Here is a 15,844-nt window from a genome sequence, read left to right on the forward strand (position 1 = left end):
GCAACACACAACACACGTCAATTTCTTTGTTACATCAAGACCTATCCCATTGATTCAAAAGGAGTTCAAGGGAAACAGCTTGTAAATAAACTTGATAGTCTTGATTTTGAAGTTCCAATTCATATGATACACATTACAAAATGAAGTTCAGTTTGCAATAGACTGAAAAGCAGACCACTTCAGAAGCATGAACTGTTATCAAATGACAAGCCATTTTTCTGTAACAGCCTTCGCCGTCCCTGCATTGCCGCTGAGAACATGAATACACTGCAGAGCATAAGCAGCCTCGCGCGAGAAATCTTCAACGAAAAGCTGGCTAGTGGGTGATGAAGTCTCCTGGGGTTTGCCATCATCGCTCATAACCACATCAGCACCATCTGATGCAGATGTCGGTTTTTGAAGAGATTTTTGTTTGGCCTGTTCCTGAATCTGCTCGCCGAGTTTCAACACCCGGTCGTACCCTTCGATAGCAAGGTGGGCCAGACCAAGCGAGTGCCAAACACGAGCGAAATTGAATTCCATCTCCTGTTTTTCGGGAAGAAGAGTCCCCGGCTTCTCCCGAACCAGCCGGTATTCATGCATGAAGGAAAGTCCTTGCATGATGAGGTAGTGACGATTCTCAGATTGTCGTTTGAGAGAGTGGTGGATGAAGGAGAGTGCGATGGAGAGGAGAACGGCCGGGTTTTGGTCATCTATGGCGTATGCTCGGAAGAAATAGTTCAGCGCGGGGTAGAAACTGTTTCCGGAGTATAGCATGTGGCCATAGAGCACAAGAAGAGCGATGTCTAACGATTTCGCGGTGATGGGCTCACCGGCTTCATCCCGTGTGGATAGAGTGGCGCGCTCTTTCCAGACAGAATGCCGGATGGGTCGAGGGGTATCTTGTGGCATGGTAAAGTCTATGGCCTTGATTTGGCGAAGCATGAATTTCATGTTTCCGGAGGAATGGAAAAGGGATCGGTGAGGGTCGCCACATAGGTGACCCAGCATAGAGAAAAGTCGATAAGTGTCGGTGACAAACTGGTATTCTTTGATAAACCAGCGGGCTTCATTGGCCAATGTCTCTTCGTCTCGTGCGCGGAGAGCGCATGCTATTAAGTTGTTAGTAGATAATCGCCTTTGAATGAATTAAACGAACTCACTGAACCAGCAAACATGAATCAATCGCGACTTGGGCTTAGAGTGCAACCAGATGCTTGCAATCGCCGCAGAATCAAGGGTCTCATAAGCTTCTTCTGGCTCGCCTTGTTCTGCTACAAGCAGAGCATACTGCAGGAATATGTCAAGCCACTCATCAAATGGTATTCCATGGTAGTCAGTGGGAATGGCGCCCTGCAAGGGCTCCTCTGAGACATCTCCTATTTATAGCATTAGCATGGTGTATATTGTTGGATTGATAGGGGTTTCATACCCAAGGTTTCTTGAAGACGGCCCGCCATTTGCTGCATTTCATCCATCATTGTGCCGTTTTTGGTCTGGTTCTTGGATTTTGCACCAGTCGAATATCCCCTAAAAGCAATACTTCGATCCATCGGATAGAATGCCCGATTATTCCGGAAGTCTCGTAATAAAGCATCAGCAATGTCCAGCCAATCTTCAATGGCTACAGGGACACCGTCTTTCACTTGGGGATTCAACTCCAATAACTTGGAATACAAGAATTGAATATCATCGGTCCGAGTACCTTCGCCAGCTTGCACCCGTCCTTTGCCAGGAGCCAAAGGAGCCGCATTCATAAGTGTTGCTGCCGGTGTCGGTTTGGGCGCAATTGACCGGAGGGGTTCTGATCCAGCCATCTTGAACTCTATGGCAAGCTGCTCAAGTCTGGTGTCTTTTCTTCTTCCCCGGCTGCGATTTTCCTGCCGGCCGATCAGGACTGCCTCGCCAACATACTTCATAGCCTGTTCGCTCATCCCGAGACTTTCATAGAGCTTAGCTAGTAGTACTCTCGACTCCATATGACTAGCATCGTGTTCAGCGACGAGTAGATAGCAGCTTTCAGCATCTTCCATCTTGCCCAGCTGCATACAGCAATCAGCCATGGCCATGAAGAAGCTGATATCGGCGTGTTCAGCGGTCTGCTGGATGGGCGTATAGTATCGGAGTGCTTCCTCGAAGAGACCGCCTTGTTTTAAAGCATCTGCCACTTCCCTAAAAAGATCACCATAGTCGAAGATCCGGGCACCTTCGGAATCGTCTTCTGGGTTAAGCCATTCAAAGTGATGCTGATTTTATTTTGTCAGTACTCCTATTCAAGCATTATCATTATCCGGGATCAAACTCACCAATGCCTCGTCGTGATGCTTGTCGCCCAATTTCAGGCGGAAAACACCCATCTTTATACGTAGCTCTAGCGGAAGACCAAGCCCATACGACTCTCGAGGCCACTGACCCGGTAGAAAACCATCAGTTTTGATGCGCCGAGGCGAATCATCGGCGTCCCATTCTCTGTCGTCATCCTCGTGGCCGTCCCACACTGAGTCTTCTCCGCGACCTAGAAGCCAACGTGCAAGTATTTTCAAAGAGATGAGTCCTTCTTCGGGTTGATTGAGATAACCAAAAAGCTCAACATAGATATTGAGATCCGACCAAGTGAACTCAGAGTCCTCAGGGCTGAGAGATAGGTAGTGGTCAATGCTGTCCGCATAATAATCTGCGGCTTTTTGTACGTCATTGAGATCGATGTACGTCTCTGCAAGATGGCGCAGTGCTCTAGCACTGTGTGGGCAGTCCTTGAGTAGTCTCTCATACTCAGCTGCGGCTCGGCCATTGTGACCTAGTTCACGATAGATCGCTGCTCTCTGGAACCGAATGTTGGTGTTGGTGGGGCTGACCTCGAGGATGCGGCTGTAACAGTAAGCAACATCATGCAATGCGGACTGTCGATTCTCTCCGGCGCGATCCAAGATGAGCCGAGCAACTTTGATCCAGACACCGGGATCTTTTGGTCGTGTATGAGCTCCGTTGAATAGAGCTGCTAGGGCTTTATCATTTTCTCCTTGTGCGAGGAAGATTTCCGAGAGCAAAGAATGAGCAGCAAACATCTCAGGATTAATTTGAATCGCTTGCATCACTAGATCAATGGCTCGGTCGTAGTCTCCATCGATGAAGGCAGAGGTAGCCCCCGAATGAAGATGTTTAAATTCTGGACTGGGCTCTAGCGGTTTGCGTGGTCCTCTTTTGATGCCCTTTCCACCGCGAGCGCCATATCTTCCAGAAAAGCGTCCACCTCCACGACGGCGGCGCCTGCTGGCGCCTGAACGATCATCGTCATCATCCTCCGCTGGTTCGTCTTCCTCAGACTCACTAATGTTGTGTCAACTAAAGTCAGGCATGTGGTGTCTTAGCATACATACCTCTCGCTCTCGTCTCCGGATAGGGCAAAGTCCTCGTCCGACACGGACCCCTCCCCAGGCACGGGAGGATACGACACTGGGGGATACCCTTGACTATCATATTCATCCGGGTAGAAGTCATCAACCTCTTGCTCTTCTTCGACTTCGCCTTGGCCATAGTTAGGATCTTGAGGATATTGATTGATGCTTTGGGGTTGAGTTTGTGGGTTTTGGTCCCCAAACAAACGAGGATCAATCACCGAGGCGAGCATTTCCCCGACGTCAAAAGATTGATCATTTTGCCATGGATAATGAACAGTCTCATTGATATCCGGATATGCTGACTCTCCCTCTTGTGTTTCCTCATCCAGAGGAATCCCGTCCGGGTAATGTTGGGAACTCATGACCACTGATGGTTTGGTTCAAAGTTCAATAGAAAGTGTTTTCCACTATTGATAAAAGATATAGCTTAAGTCAATCATCAAAAATGTGGATCACTAAGGAGTTCATTATCAATCCAATTTAGTTGGAGTGCACTGAATCTAGGAAAGGGTTTCAGGTCTGGGCTCGGCAGATATTCATAGTAACTGTCTCCACCAGGGCTGAAGAAAATATTCAGATTTGCCCAATAGCAGAATTGCGAGGAAAGAAATGAAAATAGAAGAAAGACCAGAGTTAAAAAGCAGAGATATGGAGAAGTCAAGAAAAAGAATGTTGACCCTGAGGTTCTCCTCGGTGAACCCGTGATCTGCCTGAAACAGAAAAGCCTCTTCACCAAACTTCTTCAATCCCCAACTTCCCTCTTCCTCTTCCTCTCTCTCTCTCTCCACCTAACCTCTTCTCTTCCCCTCCCTTTTCCTTTCCTTTTCCTCTTTCTTTGGGACTCGGCTTGACTGTGTTTGACACACTATTGCTTCAAGTCTCAATTTCCTTTCGTTCCAGGCCTTAATTTTTCGATCTCAAATCTCCGAGGTGCAGCCCACTGGACTGGTCTGTGCCATCGTCTGAACGAGAGATCTGGATATTTTCAGCGTCATCTGATACCTTAGGATCTTAGCCTGGATCCTGGTTCCAAGGATTTTTGATTTTATTTGTTACGCAAACTCAGCAGGTCCTGCAGGTGTTTTGCAGTAATCATTTCCCCCACTGTATTTACTAGTCATCTTCCCAACACGTCGCCTTAAACCATGGCCAGTCATATCATTGGCAATCGCAACAGCACTCCTGAAGCATCAAATTCAACCCTCCGTCCTCCATCCTCATCGCGAAACCTCGGATCGCACCAGCTGCGGGCGTCGGCAGACATGTCCGGGTTTCCTTCGCCGCTGTCCGCCCGAAGCATCCGTCCATCATCGGAGGTCTTTTTCAACCAACAAACCCAAGGTCAGAATGCGACGGAGGATGCTTTGGACCGTGCCGCTCAACAATGGCTTGCGGACATTGATCAGTACGAAACTACATTGGAAGAAATGGCAGCTGCCACGCTTGATCAGGACTTTAAAGATGAACTCAGTGCCATCGAGCAATGGTTCCGTGTTCTGAGCGAAGCCGAGAGAACCGCGGCCCTATATGCCTTGCTGCAGCAGACCACTCAGGTGCAGATCCGGTTCTTCATCCAAGTCCTGCAGCAAATGTCTCAGGGTCACCCGATGTCCGGCCTGCTCTCCCCTGCCAACTTTGGCGAAAAGGGTATGATAAATTGTCCAAATCACCTTTGGGATGTAACTAACCTACTTTTCGTCGTGTAGATGCCATGTCCAGCCGCCTGAGCGATGCTATGTCGAAGCTTAATATGGACACTTCCTCCCGGAACTCCCTCGGACGACCTCCGCCATCCCCTGGCGCGAAGCGCAACTCTGTCCTCGACCCTTCTACCATCAACGCGATGTTCCCGGATGCTGCCGCGGCAATTGCGAAGAAGAAGGCGGAATTCACCCAGCAAACTGGCAACGCGCCTCCGTCGAACCGCAATAGCGCAGTCTTCGATCGTGCCTCTTTCGTGGCCCCCACCATCTCGGCGCCTGACAACAATTCGGACGGCCTAGGCCAACAGCCTGGCTCTCCGTGGGCTCAGCGTGGCGTTTCAGACACGCAGCCTCCGATCGCTCGGCCTAAGTCATCCTCCGGACACCAGCCTATGGGCCAGTTCAGCCAGCCCTCTGGCATGCGCTCGCCTCTCCCTCAGACCGCCAATATTCCCGCTCCCGATATTGAGCCCCCTCTGCTTTCGCCATACAATGTTGGCAACCACAGCTGGGCGTCGATGACCAACACTCCGATGACTGCGACTTTTGGTCAACAATCGCACCAGAACCCCAATACCCACGCGGATATGGTGGCCAATGCCACGGCAATGAAGCTGGCAGCTTTGTCGACGGTGAATAACCGCATTGCTCTGGATGACGCGCGCAAGTACCGCCGTGCTCGCTCCAATGATGGCCAGGGCAAGAACTCTCATGGAAACCCGATGCTCTCCCAGGGCTTGGCTAGCCCAGGCCTGGGTGGACAACACTTGGTGGCTGGTCAGCTTCTCAATACTCAGCAGCTGGCAGCTCTGCAGGCTCAGCAACAGGCGGCTATGGCCGGTAGACGGTCTCGCCCAACATCGCCCGGCATTGCTATGCACGGTGGTGGCTTGACCCCGATGGGCTTCACCTCACCGCAGAACAATGGGTTCCTGGCTGCATATGATCCTAACAACCCTCTTATGGGCAATGGATTGGGCTCTTTGAACATTGGGCAGTTTGGTCTGGGTAGTGAAGGCTACCTGTCAGATCACTCGGAGGTTACGCGAGGCCGCTCTCCGCGGGGTCGCCGTGGCAGCTCGAAGCCGCCCGAGGACCCCACAGACCCGGCTCTTCTGAAGGATATCCCCAGCTGGCTGCGATCCCTCAGGCTGCACAAGTATACCGACAACCTGAAGGATCTGCAGTGGACGGAACTAGTCGACTTGGACGACAAGGCCCTGGAAGATCGCGGTGTCAACGCTTTGGGTGCACGCAACAAGATGCTAAAGGTAAGCGTTGCTTGATTGCTTGATTTATAATTCTGATCATCCACTAACCTTTTCATCAGGTCTTTGAGCAGGTCAAGGAGGCCCGCGTCGATGGTAAATTCGAAAATCTGGTTTAATGTGATATTTGAATTTAAAGTCAGCGACATCATGGAACTGGCATTTTCTTTCTGCTATGTTTGCAGCATAATCGAAGACAAATGTATCAAACGCTGTGATGTGAACGTATTCATGAGAAAGGCTCGGGATTATTGAACATTGGATTCGGGTTAATAGTAGATATGAACATGATTGATTTTACGTTAAGTACTCTCCTAAATAGTCTTGTACTCGTGAATGTAGTGTAATATACCAGTCTGAAGCATTGGAATATCATTTTGGCAGCTGGAAGGCCAAGTGGCCCGTGCACTTCTAGAAACTCGCAGCCACCTCCGACCTCCATCTGTTCGAGCCGAAAGCTGCTGTGACCACCCCTCCACGAGAATATCTCCTGGCTCAACAATTTTATCGCCATTGAAGAGCAACAGTCCTGCAAACTTGGTCAAACCCAGCAATCATCCGCGTGAGACGTTATCAGCACCGGCAACGAACACCGAGAGCCATAGCTCGACCTCTCAAATCCAACATCGGGAATAAAAAGACATCAAAGTAGCCAAGATGGCACCAACAAAGCAGGAACTCTCCCTGCTAATCACCCCTCTCGTACCCGAGGCCGTCCAGCACAACAACCGCGTATGACTTTCCCACATCCCACATCCCATCCAACCACCCCTATCCACCACATGCACCTCCATATCTCCTACACCAATATCATATCCGCATATGCATCCTACATTATAATACCACAAACTAACAACGGAAAATAGGTCCTCTCCTCCCTCCACAGCCTAACCTCCTTCCTCCTCGGTCTATCCGCCGGAATCCTAGCCCTGCAATCAGGCTACGGCTTCGCCTTCTACTTCCTCGGCACGATCCTGGTATCAGGACTCTTCCATGCAGTTCTGATCCACCGCTCCGGTGGTGCAGGCGCAGGCTCTTTCTTCCCTGGCAGTAACCCTGGCGAGGTCGAGGGTTCTATTGAGATGGATGAGAAGAGCAAGGCTGTGCGCATGCAGCTTGGTGGAAAGGCTGGTCCCAGGAAGATTCTCCGCAAGGGTGCTTGGAGGGATGTTTGGTTTGGTGGCGGTGTTATGAGTGAGGCGCTTAGTGGGTTTGTGCTTGGCTGGGCCGGTGTTGGGGGTGTTTTGAGGTGAAAAGAAATATATATCGGCTGGTAGGATCTTGGATTCTATTTAAAAGCTAGGTGTGGACTTGTTGGGGGTTATTAGGGGGTTGTATATGCTCTGTACGAATTGAATTGTTGCATGTTAATTGATACCTAGGGGCTTTTTTCGAGATGGTTTCCTATCTCGGTATACCCTAGAACATATTCGCAGGTTGAAATCTCACTTGGAATATTAAGTTGCTAGGCAGACATCAAAGGTCAAGACTATGGCATAGGTTCAGCGTATGTACAGATTGTCGAAAAGCAACTAAAGACCCAAAAATACACCATTCGCTAATTTATTACTCCTTCTCACCCACAACCTCATCAACAACCTTCTCAAACTCCTCCAAAACCTCCTTAGAAACAGAATAAGTATACTCAACCGATGGAAAAGCCCTACTCTTAACCTCCTCCCTATAAGCCTCAACCCCCCTCCTCGCCTCCCCCCAGACATCCGCATAAGTCTTAACAAACTTAGGCAAAAACCTCCCTTCGGGGAAATTCCCCAACATATCGACCTGCACAAGAACCTGTCCAGAACACCCATTCCCAGACCCAATCCCAATAGTCGGCACGCTGAGCCGCCGCGTAACAATCTCCGCAATCTCAGGCGGCACAGCCTCAATAAGGACCATACAAGCACCGGCCTTCTGCACAGCCAATGCATCACGCAGAAGTTTCACCGCGCCCGCGGCTGACTTGCCCTGTACCCGGAACCCGCCGAGCGAGTGCTGTCGCTGCGGTGTTAGTCCGATGTGCGCCATGACTGGGATCCCCGCTTGGGAGATCTTGCGGATTGTAGATGCCATCTCTGCGCCGCCTTCGAGTTTCACGCCTTTCATGCCGCCTTCTTTTACCATCCGGATTGCAGATGTAAGGGCTTTTTCTGGGGTTGTTTCGTATGAGCCCATTGGTAGGTCTGCGATCTATGTGGTTGTGAGATGATGAAGCTTGATGTGTTTTGGTGGGGTGTGTGTATAGTATGTATTTGGATGGGCAATGCATGTAATAGTTACTCACTGTAAAGGCACTCTTGACAGCGCGGTTCACACTCCGGCAATGGAGAAGCATCTCGTCCATTGTCACTTCGTTCGTATCTTCCATGCCCATTGCGACCATTGCGAGACTGTCGCCTACAAGCACGATCTCCATGCCGGCTGTGTCGGCGACATGGCCGCTAGGGAAATCGGATGCTGTAAGGACTGTGATGGGTTCATTCTTTTTGTAGAGGTTTTGAATTGTTTGAATTGTTACTTTTTTGCGTGTGCTAGCGGTTGTTGAGCCCATTGGTGAGTGGGAGCTATATTGCGCGATGCATGATTTGATTGGTGATACTCGTGGAGGAATAGCCACACTTTTGAGGTGCAGTACTGGGCGTGTCAGGCAATTCATTGCTTTCAGAGTCATTTTGAATTGAATAACTTTTAATTGATACCTGTAGAAGGGAAAGGGAGCCGAATATGAATTGATGAAAAACAGTGACGTTCTGGGGGATGCGGCGTAGTTCGCAGTACTTGGAACTATGGGGCTCCGTTGTACCTCGGCCATCTATATGCCTCGCTTGTAACTCCTCTTTTCTCTATTGTCTCTATTTGTCTATTTATTTATTTAATTATATTATTTTACAATGTGGTACATGCCAACACCATGCACTATTGGCTTTTCCCAGGCATACCCACCTGATCCTAGAGCTTCTTGAGTAGCTTCTTATCCGTCTTTAACCGAATAGAAAGCCCAATTATAGAAGCAACTAGAGCCATTGAACCAGCATAAACAATAGCCGGACGGTAACCCGTGATCCCCTTACTCTCCCCGCCAGCAGCATCAAGGATAAACCCAGCAATGGGCGCACCCTGTATCCATGGTTAGTACCACATGCTCGTATATAGAACCGCATCGGCAACCATGGCCGGTCAACTTACAAGCAAATAACCGCCAGCCCAGCCCGTCACAACCATCCCCATAACAACAGACACCCTGGCCGAGCCAAACGTATTTCCGACAACAGTAGGCATAGTTGAAAAGAAGCCCCCATTCGCCATACCATTGACAATAACAAAGACGACCAGCGGCCCCAGCGAAGTCGAGATAGGCCAGATAATCAACATGCTCAGTGCACTCAACAGAAGAGAAATAAACAGCGTATTTAGCGGTCCGACGAAATCACTGCACAGTCCACAAAGCAATCTCCCCAGCGCAGAGGAGAAATTGAATGCTGCCACAATACCCGCTCCCGTGCCGGATGACATTCCCAGTGAAGCTGTGAAGAGTGGTAGGAAGAAGGGTGGGACTAGGAGGGGGAATGTCGCGATTGCACCCATTGCGAAGAGGAGGACAAACCGGATGTCGCGGAATAGACGCCTGTAGAAGGTGTTAGTCTAGGGATCAATAATGATAGTATAACAACCCTAAAACAATAGAGTAATGAAGGAATATAGTAATATAACGTACCAATCCACAAAAGCCGAAGGCGGAATCGGAACCCGCTGTTTGATCAAATAAGCAGCCGGCAAGCCCGTAGCCCAAGTAGCAAACCCGATGATCCGGAACGTCCACTGCACACCCACGCGCTCGAGGAGCGCATTCATCACGAAGCTAATCACAGCACCACCGAGTCCACCCGCTGCATAGACGATGCCATTCGCGATGCCGCGCTTCGCTCGGAAATACTGAGCCGGCGTGACGGATACGACCATAAAGCAGAGACTGTACCCTGGTCAGTAAGAGTAACAGTGCAGTGAAGTCTTCCAACTATGGGTTCTGGCATATAGCATATATCCAGCATCCACGTATACTATACACGGAAACAAGAAGCTCCAAACTGGATCAATCTCACCTTATTCCAATACCCATAACAATCCCAGCCGTAGCAAACAACCCCCCAATATTCATAGCCGAGAACCCACTCAGCACCTCCCCAAGACCGAGAAAGAAGACACCCACCATGGCCGATATGCGCGTCCCGAGTTTGCGGATAATGCGCGCGTTCAGAATGCCCAGGAAGGAGATACATGCTGTTGCGAGAGATCCGACGAATGCTAGTGTTGACGATGATGATACACCTTCTTTGACGAGCGCGGCTTGTAGAATTCCCCAGCAGTAGGATGTTCCGATGAACCACCATGTTACCACTGCGCAACCTGATATCACGACCCAGGCTTCGCCGCCGTCTGGGACTTGTGAGTCTGCTAGCAGGGATTGTTGCATTATGTCCAATTCCGTGGGGGTTGATGAGAGGTCATTTTGGGTTGCTCGTGCGGGCCTTTCTCCTAGATTTGTATTTAGGTCTTGGAGGGAGATTCCGGTGCTTGTTGATTGGGGATTGGCCATCTTGGTGTAGTGTATCTCCTTTGAGAGATGTAGGAGAGAGAAGAAATGTTTCAAAAATCTAAATATTATTGAGAAATGCCATGGATCCACCTGGGCAAGCCTTTCGCCGAAGAAACTTCATTAAAAAACTATATACCCGCGGTATATGGAGTACATCATGGATGTTTTCGGAAGGCGCTAATCTGGAATAGGAAATTATCTTGACTTCCGAGGTCATTATGTTACTAGTAACTATTTTAACCTTGGAACTCGTTGATTATTGTATATCTTGAAAGTTGTATCAATTAAAGCTTTCGCTGAGCTCGACTAGCTCTTGGAAATATTTAGACGAAGACATGGCAGAGCTTAGAATTGTGCTGATATGTGGATCAGGTCGCGGTTGCGCGGTTAGACTCGGGGGAAGTGGAGATCGCTAATAATATGTAACAGGGCGTGGTTGGGGATGATCGATTATCAATCAGATATCTGGCACCTGGACACTGGGGCGGATCTGAAGGCCGGTTTACTAATGATGGGTTACGCGGAGGTCTGCTAAGGGACTACACAGGAGAACATTTTTAAAATGATAAGGTGGAATATATTTACCAAGCGAGGTCTATCCAAGATATGTAAGCAAAAAGGGGTAAGTATCTCCCTAGTAAAAATCAAGGAGCCAAGTCCATTCCAAACAATCCGTTTCTTCCCAGACCCAAAAGGGCCAATAAACAAGACCCAGACCAAATAAACCAACACACGCGAACCAAGGGAATAGTGCCGAAAGAATATATCACAACAACAAGATGTCCACAGTCAGTGCCATGGAATACATCCAATATAGACAGTGCTAAGTGACAAAAGTATAGAGGGTAACGAAAATGACAAGAGCAAACACGATATTAACAGGTCATAATCGGGGGGGTATATCAGATCAGACTCCAAGCCAGGGAGGAACAACTGATCGATGCAGACATGTAGCAAGCAGGAGATGCAGTGCAAAGCGAAGAGATGAAACACATAAACAAAAAGACGAATCACTCAATGTGTGGGATCACGTCCGAGGAATTGGCAACAGCGCTTTGAAGAGCGCTGGTCAAGTCGATGTGGAAGAAAGGCCGGTTCATGCCCTGCACGAGCGCAACCTTAGGACGGCGCTGGTACGCCTTGCTGTCCGTGATATCGCGATTGAACTTGTCCTCGCGGACGGCCTCGGAGCTCTCAGAGGCGGTCTCAATGCCGTTAGTCTCCAACGTGACGGTGTTGGAATCAGACTTGAGGCCGGATTCGATATCCGCGTTCTTGTGTTCTTGTTGGTTGGCAATCATTTCAGCGTGGGCGGCGGCGGAGGCGTTGCCTTCGATCTCGGCCACGCTGAAGATGGGCTTCCACCGGTGGAAGCCGTCGCGAGCGACGGGGGTCGGGTAACCGAAGCCTGCGGCAGCCAGGCCGCGCTTTGTCCAGCGGTTGTTGATGTGTGCGAAGTGCCATTGCACGGTGCGGGGGGAAGCGTACCTGTCCAGCTGGTTGCGGACGTCGATCAGGTTCTGAATTGAGGTTACGTCGACATTGTTCACGGATGAGAAGTCCAGAATGACGGCTTGGAGAAGGGGCAAGTGTGAATCGTCGTCGCTGCCTTCCTTGCCGCGGCGGGGACCAGCGTCGTTCCATGGACGTTCACCGCGGTTGCTGTAGGCATTCGGGTTCGTTCGGCGGGTGCTCTTGAATATGGTTTGAACCAGGGAATCGGTGTAGTGATTGGCATTGGGGTAATTGAAGCCTTCGGCAAAGCGGTAGATGAAGATACCAGGAAGGGGCTGCTCCACTTCGATGTCAGGGTTGGAGCCATCAGTGTGGTTAAGGGGAAGGAAGATAGTGCGGTGGTGGCGGTCCTCGTCGTCGGAGGGAGTCTTGTTAGTTCCGAACGATCCGTACTTTCCCTCCCCGTCCAACAGGTGGTCTCCGACAACAGAATGGATAGTGACACGGCCCAAGAACTGACCGCGGGCCTTGGCCACACGGAAAAGGAGGACTGCAACCGACACACAGACTGTGCAGTAGATACCATTTTCAATGGAACTGAAAACAGTGACAATGACACCAATGAAGAAAATAATCGCATCAAGCGGAGACACACGCCAAAACTGGTAAACAGTGTTCGGGGGAGTGATCAGATCACCGACAGCGTGGATAATGATACCAGCCAGAGAAGCCTTAGGGATGAAGAAGAAGACAGCGGGCAGGGCATAGATAGCCAAGAGCACCACGACCGCGGTAATGACACCAGCAAGGGGTGTGCGCACTCCAGCTTTAGACTTGATAGCTGTCCGGGAGAAAGATCCAGTCGCGGGGTAGCCACCGAGGAAAGGCCCGAGCAGGTTACTCACACCAATAGCCACGAATTCCTGAGAGGGATCGATAGTGTAGTTGTTCACACGGCCGAAAGATTTGGAAATGGCAATGTGCTCAATCAGAAGAACGATGACGGCAGCCGGAAGCTCGCCAATATAGGCTTTGATGATCTTGGAATCCATAGTGGGCACGTCGGCCTGTTGGAATCCTCGAGGGACTGTCCCGAGGAGCTTAAATGCCGGGTGCTTCCTGCGGTGCAAGTTCGTGGCGGCACTAATCATAGTGTAGAACAAGATCACAAACACAGTTCGAAGAGTCGAGATGAAGAACCAAGTCTTGGCCCTAGCGGGCTGCTTCTTCGCGGCGTAAGTGCATCCTGAGCGAATCATGTACAGCATTGCACAGGCAGTGACACCCATAGCAGCATCCAACTTCGAACTAGGGAGGTGTTTGAGAGTGTTGATAATGACCATGTAGGTGGCACCGCGCGTACTAAATTTGGCTGATTCACCCAACATGGTTGGAACTTGTCCCGCGCAGATATTGATAGCGGAGCCGGTCATGAAGGCCGAAATAGCGGGGAGAGGAATGAAATCGACAATGAATCCGATGCGCAGAAGACCCATCACTAGAACAATAGCACCGCAAATGATAGCAAGGGAGGATGCAATCAAATGGGCAGGGTAGTCTGGGTATTCATCCTGGACCTTGGCCACGATAGTTCCGGTAAGAGTGGACATGACGGCCACAGGCTATGAGATGAGGTCAGTAATGGCACTTGGGTTCCAACCGGTCGCAGTATCACTCACTCCAATAGTAATATCCTTTGACGTGGCAAAGAACCAATAGATCAAAACTCCCATGAAGGAGGAGTACAGACCGTACTGGACCGGCAGTCCAGCCAGCTCAGCATAGGCCATACCTTGTGGCACAACGACCGCTCCAACGGTGATACCGGCAACCAAGTCACCGTACAGCCATGTCATGTTGTAGTTGCCAATCCATGAAAGGAAAGGGAACAAGCTGATGAGATATCTACCTATTTGAGCTCCGGAAGGAGTGGTCTCGCGAATCCAGTCGATGCTTGTCGGCTCGGGCTCATTGTATGAGTATGTGTCGACGGTGCCCATGGAAAATGCCGATTCTCCTCTTGTAACGGCCTCACCGGTAGCACCCAGAGGGTCTCTGTATGCGAGCTTGATACCGAGGACCTTGGCCAGGGAATGACCAATCTTGGAACTGGTCTTCTCCCCGTGTTCGGACATGATGAGTATGCTTGTACAGACCGGAGTTGACTATATCAAAAGCCGGGATTGAACGAAGCTTCACCACAAGGACGAAGTGTGTTGACGGAAACTTGGAAAGATAGATTCCCCAGAAATGTGGTGATGATCAGGGATATAAAAAGAATGTCAATCAGACAATCATGCACTCTGCATGGCGCGACAAAAAAAATTTAAAAAAAATAAGAAAGGCCAAGAATGTTGGATGCGTGATTCGATCGCAAATGGCGCAATATCTAAGCTCCCCAGATTCAAATTAAGATTTGCCCAGGTGGAAATTTCCGCTTAATTCGCTTAGAGTCGAATTCAAGCAAGGTTTATACGAGGGCTAGACTTGTACAAAGTGCTCCTCGAGATAAAATAATCACAAGAAAAAAGCAAAAACTGATTGAAAGCGAGCCCAAGTTGTTAAAAACCAGGGAGGAATTTCACGCGGCCGGGTCCACCGACGATCCGAGTTGATCACTAAAGAGCGTAAACCCGCAGGTCCCACTCGGTCTGGAAGAATATGACGACGGGTCGTGGAGTATATCCGTTTTTCACATGGGGCCCATGGTCGAGATGAGACGGAATAACTTGGCTCTTATGTCCTGGTTGTTTCAAACACTATCACACACACAGGTAACTTATTCATTGTTCCCATGACATTTTTCTCACCTGATAGCCCATGTATATCGTCTCAAATCGACGAATATGAACGTCCTCAATGACTAAACTGGGGGACCACACTGGAGCAGCTGTCGTGGTGCCAAGCAGTGTGGATGACGAATGAGAACGCGCCTCGATGAGATTTGCCCCAAGAAGATCAACAAGTGGGGCCACGAGACCAATCACGGACCGTTTAGAACACGCAATCTGGAGGCGAGATGGTGAAAGGGAAAAACGAGGTTCCACGCTTGGATAAGATGGTTTTTGGTGGAGTTTGCATTGTTTTTCGTTTCAAGAATCTTCTTTAACTGATTAACTTTATTCCAGACCGCCTTAGATTGTTACATAATTTAATATTGTATAGCTTCAACAGTACTGTAGAATAGGTGTAGCTCCACACTGACCTCGGGATCTAAATTGTATTGATCATCTGCCGCGTGGTCCCGTTACGGAATGGTCCATTCATCTTTAAATTAGAATTAGAATAATATTCTTGTAATCAAAAGCTCGCGTGGGGTCCCTTTGAGCTCGGGGCTACTCTATCTGTTAGGTGCATATGTACGGAGTACGGAGTAGTGGAAAATACACCCTTTCTCGCGGCAGTTACGGAGTACTCCGTAGACAGTTGCCTTTTTACATACGC

At 49.6% G+C, this 15,844-nt stretch overlaps 6 protein-coding genes across 6 annotated transcripts; 2 read left to right on the forward strand and 4 right to left on the reverse strand.

The window, feature by feature from the left end:
* Positions 1-198: 198 nt before the first annotated feature.
* Positions 199-3,739, reverse strand: PEX2_110100 (tetratricopeptide repeat protein; the record flags this gene model as incomplete). The annotated part of the gene is made up of 5 exons (XM_016748276.1): positions 199-1,091; positions 1,143-1,358; positions 1,412-2,225; positions 2,286-3,306; positions 3,357-3,739. 5 exons carry the CDS (start codon positions 3,737-3,739, stop codon positions 199-201), a joined length of 3,327 nt encoding a protein of 1,108 aa, XP_016595118.1.
* A 783-nt stretch (positions 3,740-4,522) lies between these two features.
* Positions 4,523-6,467, forward strand: PEX2_110110 (RNA-binding protein VTS1; the record flags this gene model as incomplete). Its single annotated transcript, XM_016748277.1, has 3 exons — positions 4,523-5,024; positions 5,084-6,351; positions 6,411-6,467. 3 exons carry the CDS (start codon positions 4,523-4,525, stop codon positions 6,465-6,467), a joined length of 1,827 nt encoding a protein of 608 aa, XP_016595119.1.
* A 538-nt stretch (positions 6,468-7,005) lies between these two features.
* PEX2_110120 (EMC6 family protein) lies at positions 7,006-7,601 on the forward strand (the record flags this gene model as incomplete). Its single annotated transcript, XM_016748278.1, has 2 exons — positions 7,006-7,080; positions 7,215-7,601. 2 exons carry the CDS (start codon positions 7,006-7,008, stop codon positions 7,599-7,601), a joined length of 462 nt encoding a protein of 153 aa, XP_016595120.1.
* A 313-nt stretch (positions 7,602-7,914) lies between these two features.
* On the reverse strand, positions 7,915-8,902 carry PEX2_110130 (3-methyl-2-oxobutanoate hydroxymethyltransferase; the record flags this gene model as incomplete). Its single annotated transcript, XM_016748279.1, has 2 exons — positions 7,915-8,541; positions 8,636-8,902. 2 exons carry the CDS (start codon positions 8,900-8,902, stop codon positions 7,915-7,917), a joined length of 894 nt encoding a protein of 297 aa, XP_016595121.1.
* A 398-nt stretch (positions 8,903-9,300) lies between these two features.
* PEX2_110140 (Major facilitator superfamily domain, general substrate transporter) lies at positions 9,301-10,945 on the reverse strand (the record flags this gene model as incomplete). Its single annotated transcript, XM_016748280.1, has 4 exons — positions 9,301-9,468; positions 9,538-9,976; positions 10,067-10,321; positions 10,452-10,945. 4 exons carry the CDS (start codon positions 10,943-10,945, stop codon positions 9,301-9,303), a joined length of 1,356 nt encoding a protein of 451 aa, XP_016595122.1.
* A 1,010-nt stretch (positions 10,946-11,955) lies between these two features.
* Positions 11,956-14,535, reverse strand: PEX2_110150 (SLC26/SulP family anion transporter; the record flags this gene model as incomplete). Its single annotated transcript, XM_016748281.1, has 2 exons — positions 11,956-14,022; positions 14,080-14,535. 2 exons carry the CDS (start codon positions 14,533-14,535, stop codon positions 11,956-11,958), a joined length of 2,523 nt encoding a protein of 840 aa, XP_016595123.1.
* Between the last annotated feature and the right edge of the window lie 1,309 nt (positions 14,536-15,844).

The sequence above is a fragment of the Penicillium expansum genome (genome assembly GCF_000769745.1).
Source record: "Penicillium expansum strain MD-8 chromosome Unknown contig378, whole genome shotgun sequence".
In the NCBI taxonomy this organism is placed as follows: Eukaryota; Fungi; Ascomycota; class Eurotiomycetes; order Eurotiales; family Aspergillaceae; genus Penicillium; species Penicillium expansum.